The 17,147-nt window shown below is 41.3% G+C and overlaps 1 protein-coding gene across 2 annotated transcripts in view; it reads left to right on the top strand.

Annotated features, from left to right (window-relative positions):
• Positions 1 to 17,147, top strand: part of LOC142141555 (lysozyme g-like) — a 64,517-nt gene that overhangs the window by 33,654 nt on the left and 13,716 nt on the right. For both annotated transcript variants that reach the window (XM_075200154.1, XM_075200152.1), the window contains exons 2-5: positions 4,075 to 4,094; positions 11,809 to 11,886; positions 12,221 to 12,435; positions 14,614 to 14,755. In XM_075200154.1, the coding sequence (XP_075056255.1) occupies positions 4,088 to 4,094; positions 11,809 to 11,886; positions 12,221 to 12,435; positions 14,614 to 14,755 (442 nt within the window). In that variant the 5' untranslated portion in view covers positions 4,075 to 4,087. The remainder of the gene's footprint in view (positions 1 to 4,074; positions 4,095 to 11,808; positions 11,887 to 12,220; positions 12,436 to 14,613; positions 14,756 to 17,147) is intronic.

Below are 17,147 nucleotides of genomic sequence, written 5' to 3'. Positions count from 1 at the left end.
ATCTCATTTCCTTGTTTTCCCCTCTGTGGGAAAGAAATGATCCATTATTACAGGATAGTGCCAAATTTATTTCCACGTTTCGAAGTGTATTTGATGAACCTGGTCGTGTTATTTCCGCTGCATCCAGCATCCTCCGTCTACGTCAGGGTTCTCGTACTGTAGGCCAGTATGTCATTCAATTTCGGATATTAGCCTCTGAACTTCAGTGGAACACTGAAGCGTTAATTGCCGCCTTCTGGCAGGGGCTTTCTGATAAAATTAAAGATGCACTGACTACTCAAGAATTACCTACTTCTCTAGAAGATTTGATTTCTCTTTGCCACCGTGTAGACATGAGATTTCGTGAAAGAGAGTCTGAAAAAACAACTTCATTTAAAGCACCTCTTCGCTCAAGCCCTCAAGTTCGCCCAGTTTCATCTCCGGCGATACCCATGGAGATAGGTCGCTCCAAATTAACTTCAGAGGAGAGAGACCAAAGAGTAAAAAATAGACTTTGTATCTATTGTGCTGATTCTACTCATATGCTCAATTCATGCCCTAAAAAATCGGGAAATGCCAGGCCCTAACCAGTTCTGGAGAGGTGAAGTTAGGGTCCCTGGAGTCCTCTCCATGTTCTACGAAATTAAAAGTTTGTGCTTTTGATGTTACAGTTTCCTTTGCTACCAAATCCTTTAAGTCCCAAGCACTTATTGACTCTGGAGCAGCAGGAAATTTTATTTCTAAATCCCTCGTGAATCAATGGTCCCTACCAGTGATTACTTTGAAAATACCTATTACCGTGACTGCTATCGATGGATCACGCATTATTAATGGTCTCATCACCCAGAGTACGTCTCCAGTAACCCTTCAAATTGGTGTATTACACCAGGAAGAAATTTCATTTTTAATTCTTCCTGTTACTACCAGTCCGATTGTATTAGGCCTTCCATGGCTTCAACGTCACTCTCCTCAGATTGACTGGCACACTCCTCAAGTTACGTCTTGGGGGTCTGAATGTCATCATCGTTGCCTCTCTCAAGTCGTTCCTCTCAAAATACAGCAATCCTCCATTTCACCTTATTCACCGGGACTTCCTCCTCAGTATGCTTCTTTTGCCGATGTATTTGATAAAACTCAGTCTGAACGTCTTCCTCCTCATCGTTCGTGGGACTGTCCGATTGATCTTCAACCTGGCAAGACTCCTCCCAGGGGACGTGTGTATCCACTTTCGTTACCTGAAACTCAAGCTACATCTGAATACATCCAAGAGAATCTCCAGCGAGGATTTATTCGACCTTCTACCTCTCCCGCTGAAGCAGGGTTTTTCTTCGTAAAAAAGAAGGATGGGTCATTACGCCCCTGTATAGATTTCCGTGGACTTAACGCCATAACTATCAAAAATCGGTATCCCATTCCATTAATTACTGAGTTATTTGATCGTATCAAGGGAGCCCGGATCTTTACCAAGTTGGATCTTCGTGGTGCCTACAATTTAATTCGAATCAGGTCCGGTGACGAATGGAAGACAGCTTTCAACACCAGAGACGGGCATTATGAATATTTAGTAATGCCCTTCGGGTTATGTAATGCCCCCGCTGTTTTCCAGGGTTTCATTAATGAGATCTTCCGGGACTTGTTATATGTTTGTGTCGTCGTCTATCTGGACGACATATTGATCTTTTCGCAGGACCTGCCTTCTCATCATCAACATGTGGCAGAGGTCCTTTCCAGACTCCGGAAAAATTCTTTATTCTGCAAGTTAGAAAAATGTTCATTCGAGTTGCCCCAGATTCCATTTCTGGGATATATTGTCTCCGGAGTTGGTCTTCAGATGGATCCAGAAAAGGTGAATGCTGTGTTACATTGGCCTCAGCCAACTACTCTTCGTGCAATTCAGCGTTTTTTAGGTTTTGCCAATTACTATAGACGCTTTATTCAAGATTTTTCCTCGATTGCATCTCCTATTGTGGCCCTAACTCGTAAAGGGGCCAATACTAAACAATGGTCCTCTGAGGCTCTTCAAGCCTTCCAGTTTCTCAAAGAGTCCTTCTCCTCTGCTCCTGTTCTTCGTGTCTGCACTCAGCTGATTCCTATCTGCTATTACTACCGGACTCCTGTTCGTTCCAACTCTCCTGTGTTTATCGTGTCAGCTCTCCGCTGCCTCCGTTACTACTACAGAGTTCCAGACCACTTCAACTCTCCTGTGTTTATCGTGTCATCTCTCCGCTGCCTCCGTTACTACTACAGAGTTCCTGATCGTCTCAACTCTCCTGTGTTTATCGTGTCAGCTCTCCGCTGCCTCCGTTACTACTACAGGGTTCCAGACCGCCTCTACTCTCCCGTGTTCAGCGTGCCTTCTCTCCGCTGCCTCCACCTCTACTATTGGATACCAGACAGCCTCAACTCTCCCGTGTTCATCATGTTTCCAGTTTCACTTACTACTGCTTCCTGAGTATTGCTTCATTGATTCTGGATTACCTGCCGTGCGCTGCACCAACCTGATTACCGCTTCCACCCTCCAGTGGTCTCTCCTCCTGCCGGCCTTCAGCCGTTCAGGTATCCCTGCACGTCTCTCTGACAGCCTGCTCTCCTGAACCGCGGTATGCATACTTTCCATTGACTTTGCTTTTGTATTGCATATCCATCTGGACTGAGTTGTGTTCTCCTCCGGAGCCTCCTATCCACTGAAGCTATTGTTACCATTGACTTTGTTTCCTATTGCCTGGATACCTATTGTGACTTTGTATACTTCAAGCAGTGCTTGTCAGTTATCGTTGTATTGTGGATTTCATCGTGGGATCAAGTTCTGTGTGCCCGTGTATACTCTGCTTTACATTCATCTCCTTGTGCCCCTCCTCACATATATATAAGAGTGGTACAACTTGCTGACGCAGACCACTGACTCCTGTTCCCTGTGACACCAGTTTCAAGTATCCTCTCACATAGCAGTGGTACAACTTGCTATACGCAGACCACTGACTTCACCGTTACCTACCTTCACCTGGATTCCATTCCTTCACTATAGACAGCGGTACAACTTGCTATACGCAGACCGCTGACTCTCACTACCTCTTCGCTACTCCTGGACATTCCTCCTCACTACAGCAGTGGTACAACTTGCTATACGCAGACCACTGACTCTCCACACGTCTCCTTGTCCATCTGGTTCCTCGTGTACATTCATCTACTCATTACCAGTTGCTGCTAGTCATAGACTTTCCTTGAGCATTCTCTCACCATCTGCTGTTTCTCCTGTTCCGTTGTCACCCTGCTACCAGAGAACCATAGTACCAGCTATATTACTCTGGTAAGTCCATCATCTGGTGATATCCTGGGCAAAGACTCCTAGTGCCCGTGACAAGGTCACAGAAAACATATCCTGTTTGGTATCATTCTAATCCCCTATTTATCCGCAGACATCCGGTTCAATCGCCGAAAGGATCGCACCTTGATATGTATTATAGGGAATAAATGATCATGAATGTTATTGTCTGTGTAATGCAAATAGACCAGTTTGAACTAGTTCTTGGCGGGAAGATTAGAATGCATCTTCTGGAGAGCTTACCCCCACCCTTGGATGACATTGTTTCAACTGGCCAATGACCTGCATTATACTGGACCTTCCTGAAGCCTGAACCTATGGAAACATACCAAATCATCTGTATTGTTTTCACTGTATCACTGATTGTATATAACAGGGGCTCTGGGACCAGCATGCAGTCACTTTGACCACAGACTTCAGGACTGAATGACTGTATACTGGATCCAGGGCGCAGCGTATATATCGGCTGTACTTATTTATTGAACGTATTCTTTTACTTTTGCTAATAAATCGCTTTGTGCTTTGGAACCACACAAATTGCATAGACAATGATTTTTGGTAAACAATAAAATAACTTTAATAACCCCAATAATGACTGACCAAATTGGCCATATGGCTTGATACTCCTTTTACTATGTTACAACACTGTCTCCCATCCCACTGAGGTTTACTTACATAATGATTATGGCGCATTTATCCAAGACAGAAATGTTGATGGTAACTATTTATAAGTGTTTTAAAACTAACGTTTTGTATTGTATTTCTCATTTTAGAGAAGAAGAAAGCATGACATGTAAGTACACTAAATATTTCCATCAAGTGCTGTTTTATCTAGAATTTGTAGTTACTTTTGCAATCTTTCATTTTTTATTTTACAAGTTTACGAAATGTACTCAAATTGCCAACATGCAGGATTTAAGGAAGCCCTGATTTAGGACTGAATCACTAGTAAATGCAGCTGTTCTCTATGGAACATTCCTAGAATACATATAAGGAACCACATTTCCACAATGACTGAATTTGGCATTGAGATGTTTATTAAAAACTTGTGCAAAGAAAATGGGTGATCCTAGCATCCAATCAGATTCTGCCATTTTTCTAGGACAGTTTAGAAAATGAAAGCAAATATCTATTTGACTGCTATGGACCAAACAACTTTGTTTACGCTTGTACCAATTTTCAGAAATGTCTCAAATATTCTGTGCTTGTTTTCTTACACTTGTGTAATCATTGATATTAAATACGTGTTTTACAATTTATCAGGGTCATTTATTTTAACTGCAAAATCTGTGAATCCCCATTGCTTTCTTTCTGCATTTGTTTTATAATTAAAAGGCATTGAGTAAATACAAACATTGCGAAAAACGAACATGAGTCTGTTGAAGAGGATATCACTATGTATAAGATTAAACAAAGTATATAAAATATACAATATAATACAGGTGTGAGGAGCAGAAATCACACCAGGATTGTGTATGACAGGGACGGGTGGTATCCGGGAACAGCTAAAATCACATATCTTTGGAAAGGATATGTCACATTGTCAAAATTTCATTGTGTTTGATATCAAAAGATGGACAGAGTCATAGGGGATTTATTAATGATAAAATTGGATCGATGTGACGCTCTACAGAAAAGTTAGATCACATAGTAGAATTGGTTAGTAAATCAGGCAACATGCAAATGGTGATCGAAAAAAGTGTCACAGGCCACAACCCCCTGGGGGTAGAAAGAGGCGTGGAAGTGTCTTTAAAAGGCTGAGACCAGGTAGCCAAATCTTCTATTAGTACATCTGCTGTGAATAATTCTAGAAACAAATAAAGAAAAAAAGCACTCAAAGTGTAACAAATTTGGGCACCAAAACGATAATCAAATATTAATTTGATTATCGTTTTGGTGCCCAAATTTTTACACTTTGAGTGCTTTTTTTCTTTATTTGTTTCTAGAATTATTCACAGCAGGAGCGTACACTATTTGTACAGTGGCGCACGCAGGGGGGGTTTATGAGTCTCCAGAAACCCCCCCCTGCGCTAACTAAGTGGCCACCATAGCGGCACTGTCTTATACAGCAGCCGCGGCGCTGTCAAAGAAGCGTCCGCGGCGGTGCTGTATTGTATACAGCACCGCCGCGGACGCTTCTTTGACAGCGCCGCGGCTGCTGTATAGGACAGCGCTGCCGAAACGGAGCTGCTCGCATGCGCGGGCGCATGCACAGCAGCTCCCTCTAGTGGTTTTTTTTTTCGGTCAGGGGGGACAATCCTGCGTGCGCCCCTGTTGTAATTATCTTATGCTTATCATATTTGGTAATGTTGCTAAATTATGCTACATAGAGTTTTTCTTAAAAGTGTCCAAATGAAAATATGTTTATGTATAGATTTACTGCAAACCCTTCTTAGTGAACAGAGGTGTTTTAGCATATTTGAAGCATTTAGATAAATTATGCTCCTAAAGACTAAAACTGTCCCTGGCCATCTGGATGTAGTCTGAAGAGTATGCCCACCTTCAATATAATTGTGTCTAAGCATTTACCATCCAAGCTAAAACTTTTAAAGAAAATAATTAGTTTGTCCTCTTTATGCTGATTGGTTTCCCTGCTGACCTGTCCTTGATAATCATTTGCAAGGTGCAGTTTTCTGTACATGCTTTCTGTATTGTATTGGCTGTTCCAGCTGCAAAAGAGCCTCACAAATCACTAGATTAATAAAGCAGAGGAGAGCTGACAACTGTACCATAGAGATGGTTGCGAGGGTTAGCCGCAGTGGAGGACTGAGAGTCCTGAATGAGTCAGGAAATAGATGTAACTCTGTAACTGCTAATGCAACTGGATGTTTTAAATTGTTTGGATTTGTAATAACATTACATTGTTGCCAAGATTTGAATGTGATTTCCGGTAATATGCAGCTAGGTGTATCCGGTCTTACATGGTGATAACTGGCCGGCCTTGAGACACTACACTCTATGAGGACATGCTCGCTTAATTGTATTTGCTTTGTAGGGGGTTAAATAATTTTACTGTATATTTAAAATATTCATCTGTAGAATTACAACAATTATAGCATATAGTCATATATTTAAATTCATTGCTGATAATATAAAAGAATACCAGAAAATATATTATTTGTGTTAACAATGCTAAAAATTGGAGATGGTCACTGACCCCCGTGTTTTGGTTTTGTATTCGGTTTTGGATCTGGATTACCGTTGTGTTTTGGTTTTGGTTTTGTTTGGTTCTGTTTTGCAATTTGTTAAAAAAAATTACATTTATTGGTGCTAAAATAACATAATTTAGGTATTATTTTGTAGCTACATTATTATTAACCTCAGTAACACTAATTTCCAGTCATTTTTTTTATTCAGTTTTTCCCACCTCCTATGTCACAATATGATTTTCATACACTTGAAAAGAAAAATTGCTGCAGTTTTTGCCAGTGATAACAAAAAGGCATAAGACCAAAAATTCACCTCTTAAGTGTGGAATTATTTTTACACAAATCCTGGCAAGAGTTGTCTATCCATTTGTAGCGTTTTTAAAGCCACACTCAGTAGGGGTAGGGACCTTAACCATCTGGGATCCTCATCCATGTTTCGTAATTTTTCAGCGAGTTCTTGGAAAACTGTTGGGAAAATCAGAAATTAAGGTTAAAAAAAATAACAACAAGCAGTCCAGCATAATCTACCTCCCTTCTCTCATCTACATCCCAGCACCTGCAATCTTCCCCCCCAACACCTTCATAATCAATATCCCCTGAACCAACAATTGCCAGTTAAACAATCCTTTGCAAGAGGAAGCAAGAATGAAACCTGTCACCCAGTCGCAAAGCGGATCACAGATGCCCTGGGTACTATGCTAGTGTTAGATCTGCGTCCAATGTCCACTATTAATACAGTTGGTTTAAGACATTTAATTGAGGTGTTCTGTCCCTGTTAGCAAATGTCATCACTATACCATTTTACTAGAAAAGCTAATTCTCTCCTGTACCGGAAAGTTCATAAAAATTTAATTATTGGGCGACAAAATGGCATTCTACCCACTGTACACTTAACCACAGATATGTGTACAAACGGAACTGGGCAAACTAAAGATTATATGACTGTGAAAGCCCACTGAGTTGGTCATTTGCCTTCCCCAGCATGGACAGCAGCAGCATGTACCCAGGTACGTCACATTTTTGAGAAGTAGGCTACTCTGTGTATCAGCAGCTTCACTAAGAGGCATACAGCTGACAAACTGTTCCAAAAACTAAGAGATGTCATTGAAAGATGGCTAATCCTGCTTGGACTCTCCTGAGGATATGTCATTTCTGATTACGACCCCAATATTGGTCAAACATTACAGCAGGGTTGAATTCCATCACATTTCCTGTTTTGCACACACTATCAACTTGGTGTTACAGAACTTTTTAAAAATGAGATGCAGGAGATGCTGTTTGTGTCCAGAAACATTTAGGGTCAATATCTGGTTTCTGCAACAGCATGAAGGAGAATGCAGCAGCTGCAAGAAGACTAGCATTTGAGGGGAATATACTTTAGTCCAGCGAAGTAGTTACCTGTGAAGAAAGTGCAGACACGGTTAGCTTGAGTCAAGTGATTGCCTTAATAATAGATTTTGAAAAGGTGCTACAGAAAATTATAATGTGAAATAAAACAAAGTAAATGTGCTAACTATATTTTAATTGTCGATTAAATACTTAATTTTCTTTGCAAGGATCCCAGACTTATCAACATCTTGTTTGGACGTCTTCTCCTTCAGTTTCTCTGGCAACTGCTTGTTGTAAAAAAAATTGCTTTCCCAAGACACCCAGTGGTGATGCAGATGAGTCCGCACAACATTTTGATATTTGCTCTGCTGTAAAAGAATTGCCCACAAATCGTGACAGCTCTGCCCTAAAATCAACTAGTCATTCCCATTGGAAGGCCATTATCGGCAATTACATCATACTACACAGACTTCTATGATGCTGGGATGAATTAGTATTGTTTGAGGAAGATTATCACTACACCCTGCCACCTCTCCTGTTTCGCAGTGAGCTATGGTACAATAAAATGTAACTGCAGATTTAGACCAAGACTGTCAGCCCTATTATTTCTATTTCAGCAATTACAATTAGCAATGGAGCAATGGAGCTCTTCTCTTTGGGTGTTACCTATATAATGCAGCACAATTTGCCTACAAAATCTACAGACAAGCCTGCTTGTCTTCCTCTTCATCAATGACTCTTAGCAATTGAGCACTCGTCTTTGGGTGTTATTACACCCAAACATTACTAGTGAAAATTAGGAAAAATACAGTTTAATCCCTGATAGGCCCTCCACCATCCTTTGCATGTTAATAGTAGGATTGGTTGGAGTTATGGTCAAGGTCACACATTTTTTTGACAAATCCTTCAAACTAGCCCAGATGTGTCTGCCACCTGCGTCATCCCTGCTTGTGTTTTGGAAAGTGCAAATTGGTGCCAGAACCCCACGTGCCAGAACTGCTGCCACTGGTGCCACACTGCTGCCTCTGGTGCAGGACTTACACAATCAACCGCATCATCATCAGCGCCCTCGTCGGATAACCAAATCTCCGCCACATCCTCTTCTAAAGACAACTGTCATCATCACTTGGTGTACCACCGGCTGTTCAGGCACACATCAGCAGAACTGCTGAAAGGGCCCCCTTTATGGGTACATTAACAGAATGCTCACGATTAGACATTCCACTGTTGGATGGACTCTCCACAGGGATTGGTGTCATTTGTGATTCAGAGCAAACATTATCCTCTAATGCCTTACTGTTATCTTGCAGCTCGGCTTTGACGCGTAACAGTACTTGTGCACCACTTGTAGGCTCGGTAACATTTTTGGATCTGCCACTAATAGAGAAAGGTGAAGGCCTCATTCTCTCTTTGCCACTGCGTGTTTAGAATGGCATGTTGGCAATTTTTTTTTATCGGCACTTAACTTTTGCTCAGTTACACTTCTTTTTCGCTTCAACACAGTAAATTTTTTTTGGGTGTGTGTTTTTTGGACTGATTTCGAAACACTGTGTAGTTTGACATCGCCTTGCCCAGACGACGTACTGGGAACACTACCATCAGGACTGGTGACAGAACCTGGTTGCTCATTCTGCTCATATGTGGACTGCTTTGAATCCATTCTGAGCCCAAAGCACTTGTAGTGCTAAAAATTATTTGGTAGATACTGCTGACAAATATGACTTTTGACAGCCAGAAATATTTATGCACAATTATGGGGGACACCCCAAAAGAACTTGGGAGTGCTAAAAATTGTTTGGTAGATACTGCTGACAAATATGACTTTTGACAGCCAGAAATATTTATGCACAATTATGGGGGACACCCAAAAGCACTGGGGAGTGCTAAAAATTATTTAGTAGATACTGCTGACGGATAGTAATTTTGAAAGCCAGAAATATTTATGCACAATTATGAGGGACACCCCAAAAGCACTGGGGAGTGCTAAAAATTATTTGTTAGATACTGCTGACAGATAGTAATTTTGACAGCCAGAAATATTTATGCACAATTATGGGGGACACCCAAAAAGCACTTTGAGTGCCAAATATTGAAAAAAAAACAACCTCCTCTATCCTCCTCTCTTCTCTAGCGATTTTTGTTAGCACAATTGGAATCAGAATATTGTATTCTCTGACCCTGCTCTAATCAGCCTGTGACTACACCCTGCTCTCTCCCTCTGTCAAATGGCGATGGATTGTTGTGGAGGCAGGTATTTATAATCTTCAAGTGTTGTGAGAACTGAGCCCAGAGATCCGACGACGTCACAATGACGTTCGGCCTCGATTTGGATTCCGAACGGGCGGGAGAGTACCGAGCCGAGTTACTCGGATACCCAAAGTTCGGGTGGTTTCGGTTCTCGGGGAACCGAGCCCGCCCATCTCTACTAAAAATACTCTGTTTTTAGGGTCGAATAGTATTAGGGATAAATCTTCAAAAGACTGGACTATCCATGGAATAAAGGAATTAATAATGAGAGAGAGGGACTGATTTTATTCCATGTGTATCAATCGTACAATTTAATAATTTCATGAGATTGATGTAAATGCACTTTCCCATATAAAGTATAGGTTGATGGTTGATCTCCACCATCTCTGGAAACTTTTAAAAAAACAGGATACACTCCGTAACTGTGTCCTCTCCACATATTCAGTATTGTTTAAATCATACTTGCCAACTCTCCCGGAATGTCCGGGAGACTCCCGAAATTTGGGTCGGTATCACAGACTCCCAGGAGAGCTGGCAAATCTCCCGCATCCCGCAATTGCGGGGCTAAAATGACGAGATTCGCTGTGAATCGCGCCATTTTGGCCCCGCCCCCCGTGGCAAACCGCCATATTTGTCACGGGAGCGGGGTCAAAATTATGCGATTCACCGTGCCCCGCCCCCTCCCGCCCTCTAGACACGCCCCCCTCCCGGATACAACTTGCCAAAAGTAGGCAAGTATGGTTTAAATATCTTGTTCCAGCAAAGTCTTGTTTTTGCATGCGGGAGCATACCACAAGAAACAAACTGATTAATCAGAAGATGCAAACATTTCCACCACTGAAGACACGGCCTGCAAATTTTTGCCCTTCCCCAAGAAAACTGATGTGATCACAGAATTATGTGACATCACAAAACCGCATTTGTGCCCTGTGCCTGACATATTTTTTCTGGGTTATAAATTTCTGTGACCCTAAAAGCCAGGATAAATGTGGCTCATTTAGTACAAATTTTCATTCAGAAATGTTTGTATAAAAATACAGTGGTATTATCCACTACTTTTGAAAAACTCCTGTTGTTTCATTTTTATTTTCACTATTTCAGTTAACTTTTCTTTGGCATTGTAATAAAAAAAAAATAGTTTGATATAGAGGCTGTGCAGGGGAAGTCCTGCATCTCAGTCTCTGCTTTATCTAGGCACTGGCCTACTGTAACGAAACTACCTGTAGACATACTCTCTTCATAGTTATTTGAATAAAGCGCTTCATACATTTCCAAATCCTATTTCCAAGCAACTGAAAATCCAACAGATGTATTTTCTTAAATAAATAATAACCATGTCATACAATTATATTCAGTCACACTCCCACGCAGAGTGAAAAATATCCTGCTAGGGATGTCCTACACCAGAGCCCTGTAGGCAGCTCAGTGCAGCCGCTTTTCTGTGGCTCATTGTTTCATCTCACAGCCCAGAGTGAAAACTGGACAGTGGGACACTTCAAGGAGACTTGAAGGGGGGATTGAAGCTTCTGATTGGTACTCACAACCCGTCCCCTGCAGCCGCTTCAAAATGGCAAACATAAATATTCAGCAATTTAGATTTAAAAATAGATTTTTCTAAATGTACACTTCCTTTAAACATGGTGTAGAGCAAAATAAATACTTCTTATATGCCGAAAGTGTCGAGACTTGTTTATGAGTTTTTGAGCAAACTTGAGACTTTTAGCTGTAGAAATCAGATGACCGATTCTTGACTTTAGTATCTGTTTCTTATTTCCTCTGCAGCAAAATACGGTGATCTCAGCAAGATCCCTACCAGTGGTGCCTCCTATAACACTGGCAAACAATATGTAGATGGTTCTGGTGAGTTGCTTCATAATATCTATAAGCTAGTATATATATGTTTTTAATTTGAGGCTGCAAAAACTATTATTGACTGATTAAAATACTGATTTATTGCTTCAGTGTAAGCTATGTCTCTTATTGTGGGCACTATAACATTTAATAACATATAACTAATGACAAGGAGTCCCGGTAACCAATGGGATTTGTTTCCTTTCTCCTCTGTAGTTACTTGTTAAGTTAGCACCATATATTTGGGTGGTACATACATAGCAGCACTTTCTATTTTGTTCAACATCTTTATATTTGCTTCAGAAGAAGAACTACGATATTCTATGAAAAAATTATTTTACAGGCAAAACTTACAAAGGTATCAAAGCTTCTGAGAAGCTGGCAGGAGAAGATCAGCACAGGATGATTGAATACAAGGGAAAGATTCAGTCTGTGGCTGAAGACACTGACATGGACCCAGCTATTATTGCTGGAATTATATCTCGTGAATCACGTGCTGGGAACGTTCTTGGTTCAGATTTCTGGGATGCTGAACACCTTGCTTTTGGACTGATGCAGGTAACAAGGCAATATTTCAAACCATTTTTTCACCAAGAATCGGTAGGTCATGTTTTCCAGTGAATCGAGTTATTCTACCTGCAATAATGCATGCAGTACAAGCTGCCAGGTACAACGAAGGACCATTTAGTGCATCAATGTAACACAAGTAATGTACAGGAAGACATATGGAGAATATACTTAGTAAAATGCAAAGTCCTTTAATTCTCATAATATTGTCATAAAACACCAAACCAGCAATGGATTTGAAAGAAACTTATAAACTCAAATCAGATGAATTGTAGTTCTTTTATTTCACAAAGCAAGCATATTCCACATGCACAAACTTAAATTAGAGCAGCCACACTGATGATAAATACAGAATACTTCTCTAGACTGTAAGCTCTCATTTCCAGGGGCGTCTCAATCTACTGACTCATGTCTGTCTACAATCCATATTCCACATAAGGCCTTGTCATGTCTTTTGCTACCTTCTGTGTGAGTCCCTTCAGTTTTACTCACACTCACCTGTGCTACTTATGTGTAATTCCTTCATGTATTTATGCTTATTGTATAAGTTATGTCTAATCTGCATTTGTATGATAGTCTGTCGCTACGGAATCTGTGGTGCCTTATAAATGAATAAATAAATAATATTTTTTACAACACACAAAAACATAGATAAAATTATCATAAATGGTTTAAAATTCATCATACCACTGACCACCACTATCTATGCTTACCTGCCCCTTGTGGAGTGAACCGGAACCTTCTGTAGTGAGATAGTTTACAGAAAATGAATCATCTTATCTACTGTAAACAACTTATGGAATGGAATGTACTGGTACTTTCAGACACAGTTTTTTATACCGTACTTGCCAACTCTCCCGGAATGTCCGGGAGACTCCTGAATTCCGGGTAGGTCTCCCGGACTCTCGGGAGAGCTGGCAATTCTCCCGCATCGTGTAGATTTCTAGCCTCCATAATTTGTTTCTCCGGGAATCGCATCATTTTGACCCACCCCCACGATAAAATGATGCGTTTGCGTCATTACGTCACTGGGGGTGGGGCCATAATGACGTGTTTTCAGAGCCCCACCCAGGGCCACCTGAACAACATTATGGGCCCCCGGGCCAAGCAGTGCAGCTGGGCCCCTACCTCTATATATGTGTATCATATATAGATATATAGATATCTAATATATAAATGTCTAGTGGCGTGTGTTAGTCTGTCTGTGTGTGTGTGGAAAAAATAAAACCAAGCTGCAGCGCCACCTGCTGGGCGGAGTTATACACTGACCTACTAAATTCTTAGTGTGTGTGGGGAAAAAAAATCAGAAAGGTCTGAAATTTGGTATACTAAGATGTTTTTAATTTGTTAATTTAATTTGTTAATTGTTAAAAGTGTTTATAAAGATTTAAAAAAAATATATATATTTTTCTTGAAGGAGAAGTGACAGTTGGGAGTGGCTGGTGGTTGCCGGGGGTGACAGTGGGGAGTGGTTGAGGCCTGGGCTATGGCCCAAATGCATGACAAGAACCTTTTTAACACCTTAAGTAGCTTGATTTGACTAGAATGCATGAGTATCATGTACGGGTTAACTTGTATATAGATATATAGATATCTAGATATATTTGCAGGATTTTTTTTTATTTTTTTTTGCAGGATTATTTATTTTACTTAAGAGCCCTGTCTATGGGGCCCCTGGGCACCTGCCCATCGTGCCCAATGGAAAAGCTAGCCCTGGCCCCACCCCCTCACGCCCACCACCACACCGAGACTCCCGGAGGCCAGTCTTCAAAGATTGCCAACTATGTTTTATACAAGTCAAAAAAACAACATTTAATGAGAACAATTACATTTGATATTGCTAACTTTGTTTTCAATCATCTTGTAATTTGTATAAAGCCTGTACATACTTCTCTGGGAATCTCTATTGAAACCCTGAAACCAAGTCTGTTATTTACACACCACCCACCTTAAATGTTTAGTGTATAACTTTTCTTAGGCTACACCAAACTGTTTAATATTTAAGTAATAATGTACATAAACAATTGACAATTCACATTTGAAAATCTATTTGGTGAGTTGATGCGGTTTTTAATTTTGCAGGACATTTCTGATAATTCTCATTGATTTCAGTTGAACATTTATTTATGCTAGTTCTAGGAAAACTAACTACAGTATTACTCATTGCAGGTTGATAGAAGACATCATCAAATATGTGCAGGTGCTGGGGACAGTGAAGAACATATTTCACAGGGCACGAAAATTCTATGTGCAATTTTTGATGATGTAGAAAAGAAATTCCCAACATGGACAACGGAACAACATATGAAAGGTAACAACCTGACAAAAAAAATTGGTAGGACGGATGATTTTGATTGAAACACACTCTTTGCTTATCATTTTATATGCAAAAAAATGTTAAGCAGGAACAGTGGCAAGATCATGTACCCAGTAAGGAGGGCTTCCTTATGGGAACGGATGGAAGAGCAGAGGATGGGGATAGGACAGAAAATAAGGAGGCATTTAAAATAAAAAATGGCAGATCTGTTACGAGCCGCGGCGGTACTCACAGCCGCCGCGGCTCACTTCTGGTGCCCTCTGGCGTGCCGGCCATCGCCTTGACAACCGGGACGTCATTTCCAGTTCCTGCCAAGACAACGGTCGGACGCCTTTTGTGTAGCGCCGCGTCCCGGCAGTGCTGGAAGTCGGGCGCATGCGCGCAAACAGGTACAGCCTGTGGGCTGATTAATGTAATTATCTGCAGGGGGCTGTGTATGATCCAGAGCTAGGCTCTGATTGGTGGACTTTGGTATTTAAGGCAGTGAGGTCTGCAGCCTCACTGCCGGTTATAGCTTTGCTGTTATAGTTCTGCTGACCTGCTTTGCGCCTTGTTCCTGTCCTGTGGATACTCTGTCGGATTTCTCATGTATGACCCCTTGCTTGGAATTGGACCCTGCCTGCTCTCTTGTGACCCTGACCCTTCTGACTTGTACTTTGGACCCTGCTTCGTTCCTCGTGACCCCGACCTCTGGCGTGTTTACTGACTATCCTGCTTGCCTGTGACCCTTGACCTCGGCTACCGTTTGACTACCCGCTGCTTTCTACCAGCCTCCTGGCCCGCCGCTGTGGTCCTGCATTACCAACCCACACTACACTTGGATCTACGTCCTGGGGGCATCCGAGTACCGGTGAGCGCGTCAAGCTCTAAGGGAAAGGCGGCTGCTATAGGCGAAGAACTCCGTCATCTAGTTCTATGGGTTGGTGATCAGGGCCAGCAGCCTAACAAGAACATAATATGACAACCGATAATGGAAATATTCTATACTAGCTGAAGTACCCGGCATTGCCCGGGTTTAAATCTTCATGTTATTCAGTTATTAATGAGTTTGATGTAACTGTCCACATTTTAAAAATAATTATCAGCTTAGCAGCTCATCCAACACACCCATTAGGTGGCTGCCAAGTGTGTTTTTTTTTTTTTTTTTATATCCATATATCCATTCTGGATGGATATATCCATATGCATCCAGTGGAAGGCCCAAAACAGCCTCCCGGGTCAAAGTTCTGCATAGCTTACACTAATGGGAGGGCTGACTTGGACCTCAACCCCCTAGAATATTTTCTGGGATCCCATATTACCAGTCTGCAAAGTTTTTGTCCAAATTCATCCAGTGGAAGGCTCAGAACAGGCTCCCTGGGTCAAAGTTCTGCCCAGCGTACACCAATGAGAGGTCCAACCGGGACCCTAACCACCCAAAATCTTTCCAGGATCCAACTGGACCACCTCACAATGGGTTTCATTGTAATTAGTGCAGGGGTGTCCGAATGCATAACCGGACACACAAACAGACCAATGACTGTATATATAAGATAAGTATGGTTAACTTGAATTATTGTCAGAAAAGTTATACTGGGCATAGCAAGGATGGGTGGTTGAGACACATGTCTGTACAGTAAATTTGAAAGGGTATTGCATATTTAGGAGTGATAGAAAATGGGGAGTTGGTTGCCTCTATTAAAATTAGGGATGTGCACCAGGGACTTTTGGTGTCTCGTGTTTTGGGTTCGGATTTGTTTCGCAAAACACCTGCCGAAAGGTTTTGGTTCAGATTTTTTTTGAAAAAAGCATAAAAAGTTCAAAAATCAAGTTTTTGGGCTTATTTTCACTCCTACGCTATTATTAACCTCAATAACATTCAATAACAATCATTTCCACTAATTTACAGTGTATTCTGACCACCTGACAATATTGTTATTAGTCCAAAACGTTGCAACGAGGTATCTTTCTGGACTGCGTAGTGGAGTGGTCCCCACAATATAATAAAAAAACCATCAACTGGTCTTAATTACACCAAAAATTGTACCTGGACTGCGTAGAGGAGTGGTCACCACAATATAATTTAAAAACCCTGAACTTGTATGAATCGCACCAAATAATGTACCTGGACTGCGTAGAGGAGTGGTCACCACAATATAATAAGAAAACCATCAACTGGTCTGAATCGCACCGAATAATGTACCTGGACTGCGTAGAGGAGTGGTCACCACAATATAATTTAAAAACCCTGAACTTGTATGAATCGCACCAAAAAATGTACCTGGACTGCGTAGAGGAGTGGTCACCACAATATAATTTAAAAACCCTGAACTTGTATGAATCGCACCAAATAATGTACCTGGACTGCGTAGAGGAGTGGTCATCACAATATAATAAGAAAACCATC

This window comes from Mixophyes fleayi, chromosome 2 (assembly GCF_038048845.1).
Source record: "Mixophyes fleayi isolate aMixFle1 chromosome 2, aMixFle1.hap1, whole genome shotgun sequence".
Classification (NCBI taxonomy): domain Eukaryota; kingdom Metazoa; phylum Chordata; class Amphibia; order Anura; family Limnodynastidae; genus Mixophyes; species Mixophyes fleayi.
This window is presented reverse-complemented; position numbering and strand designations above follow the sequence as displayed.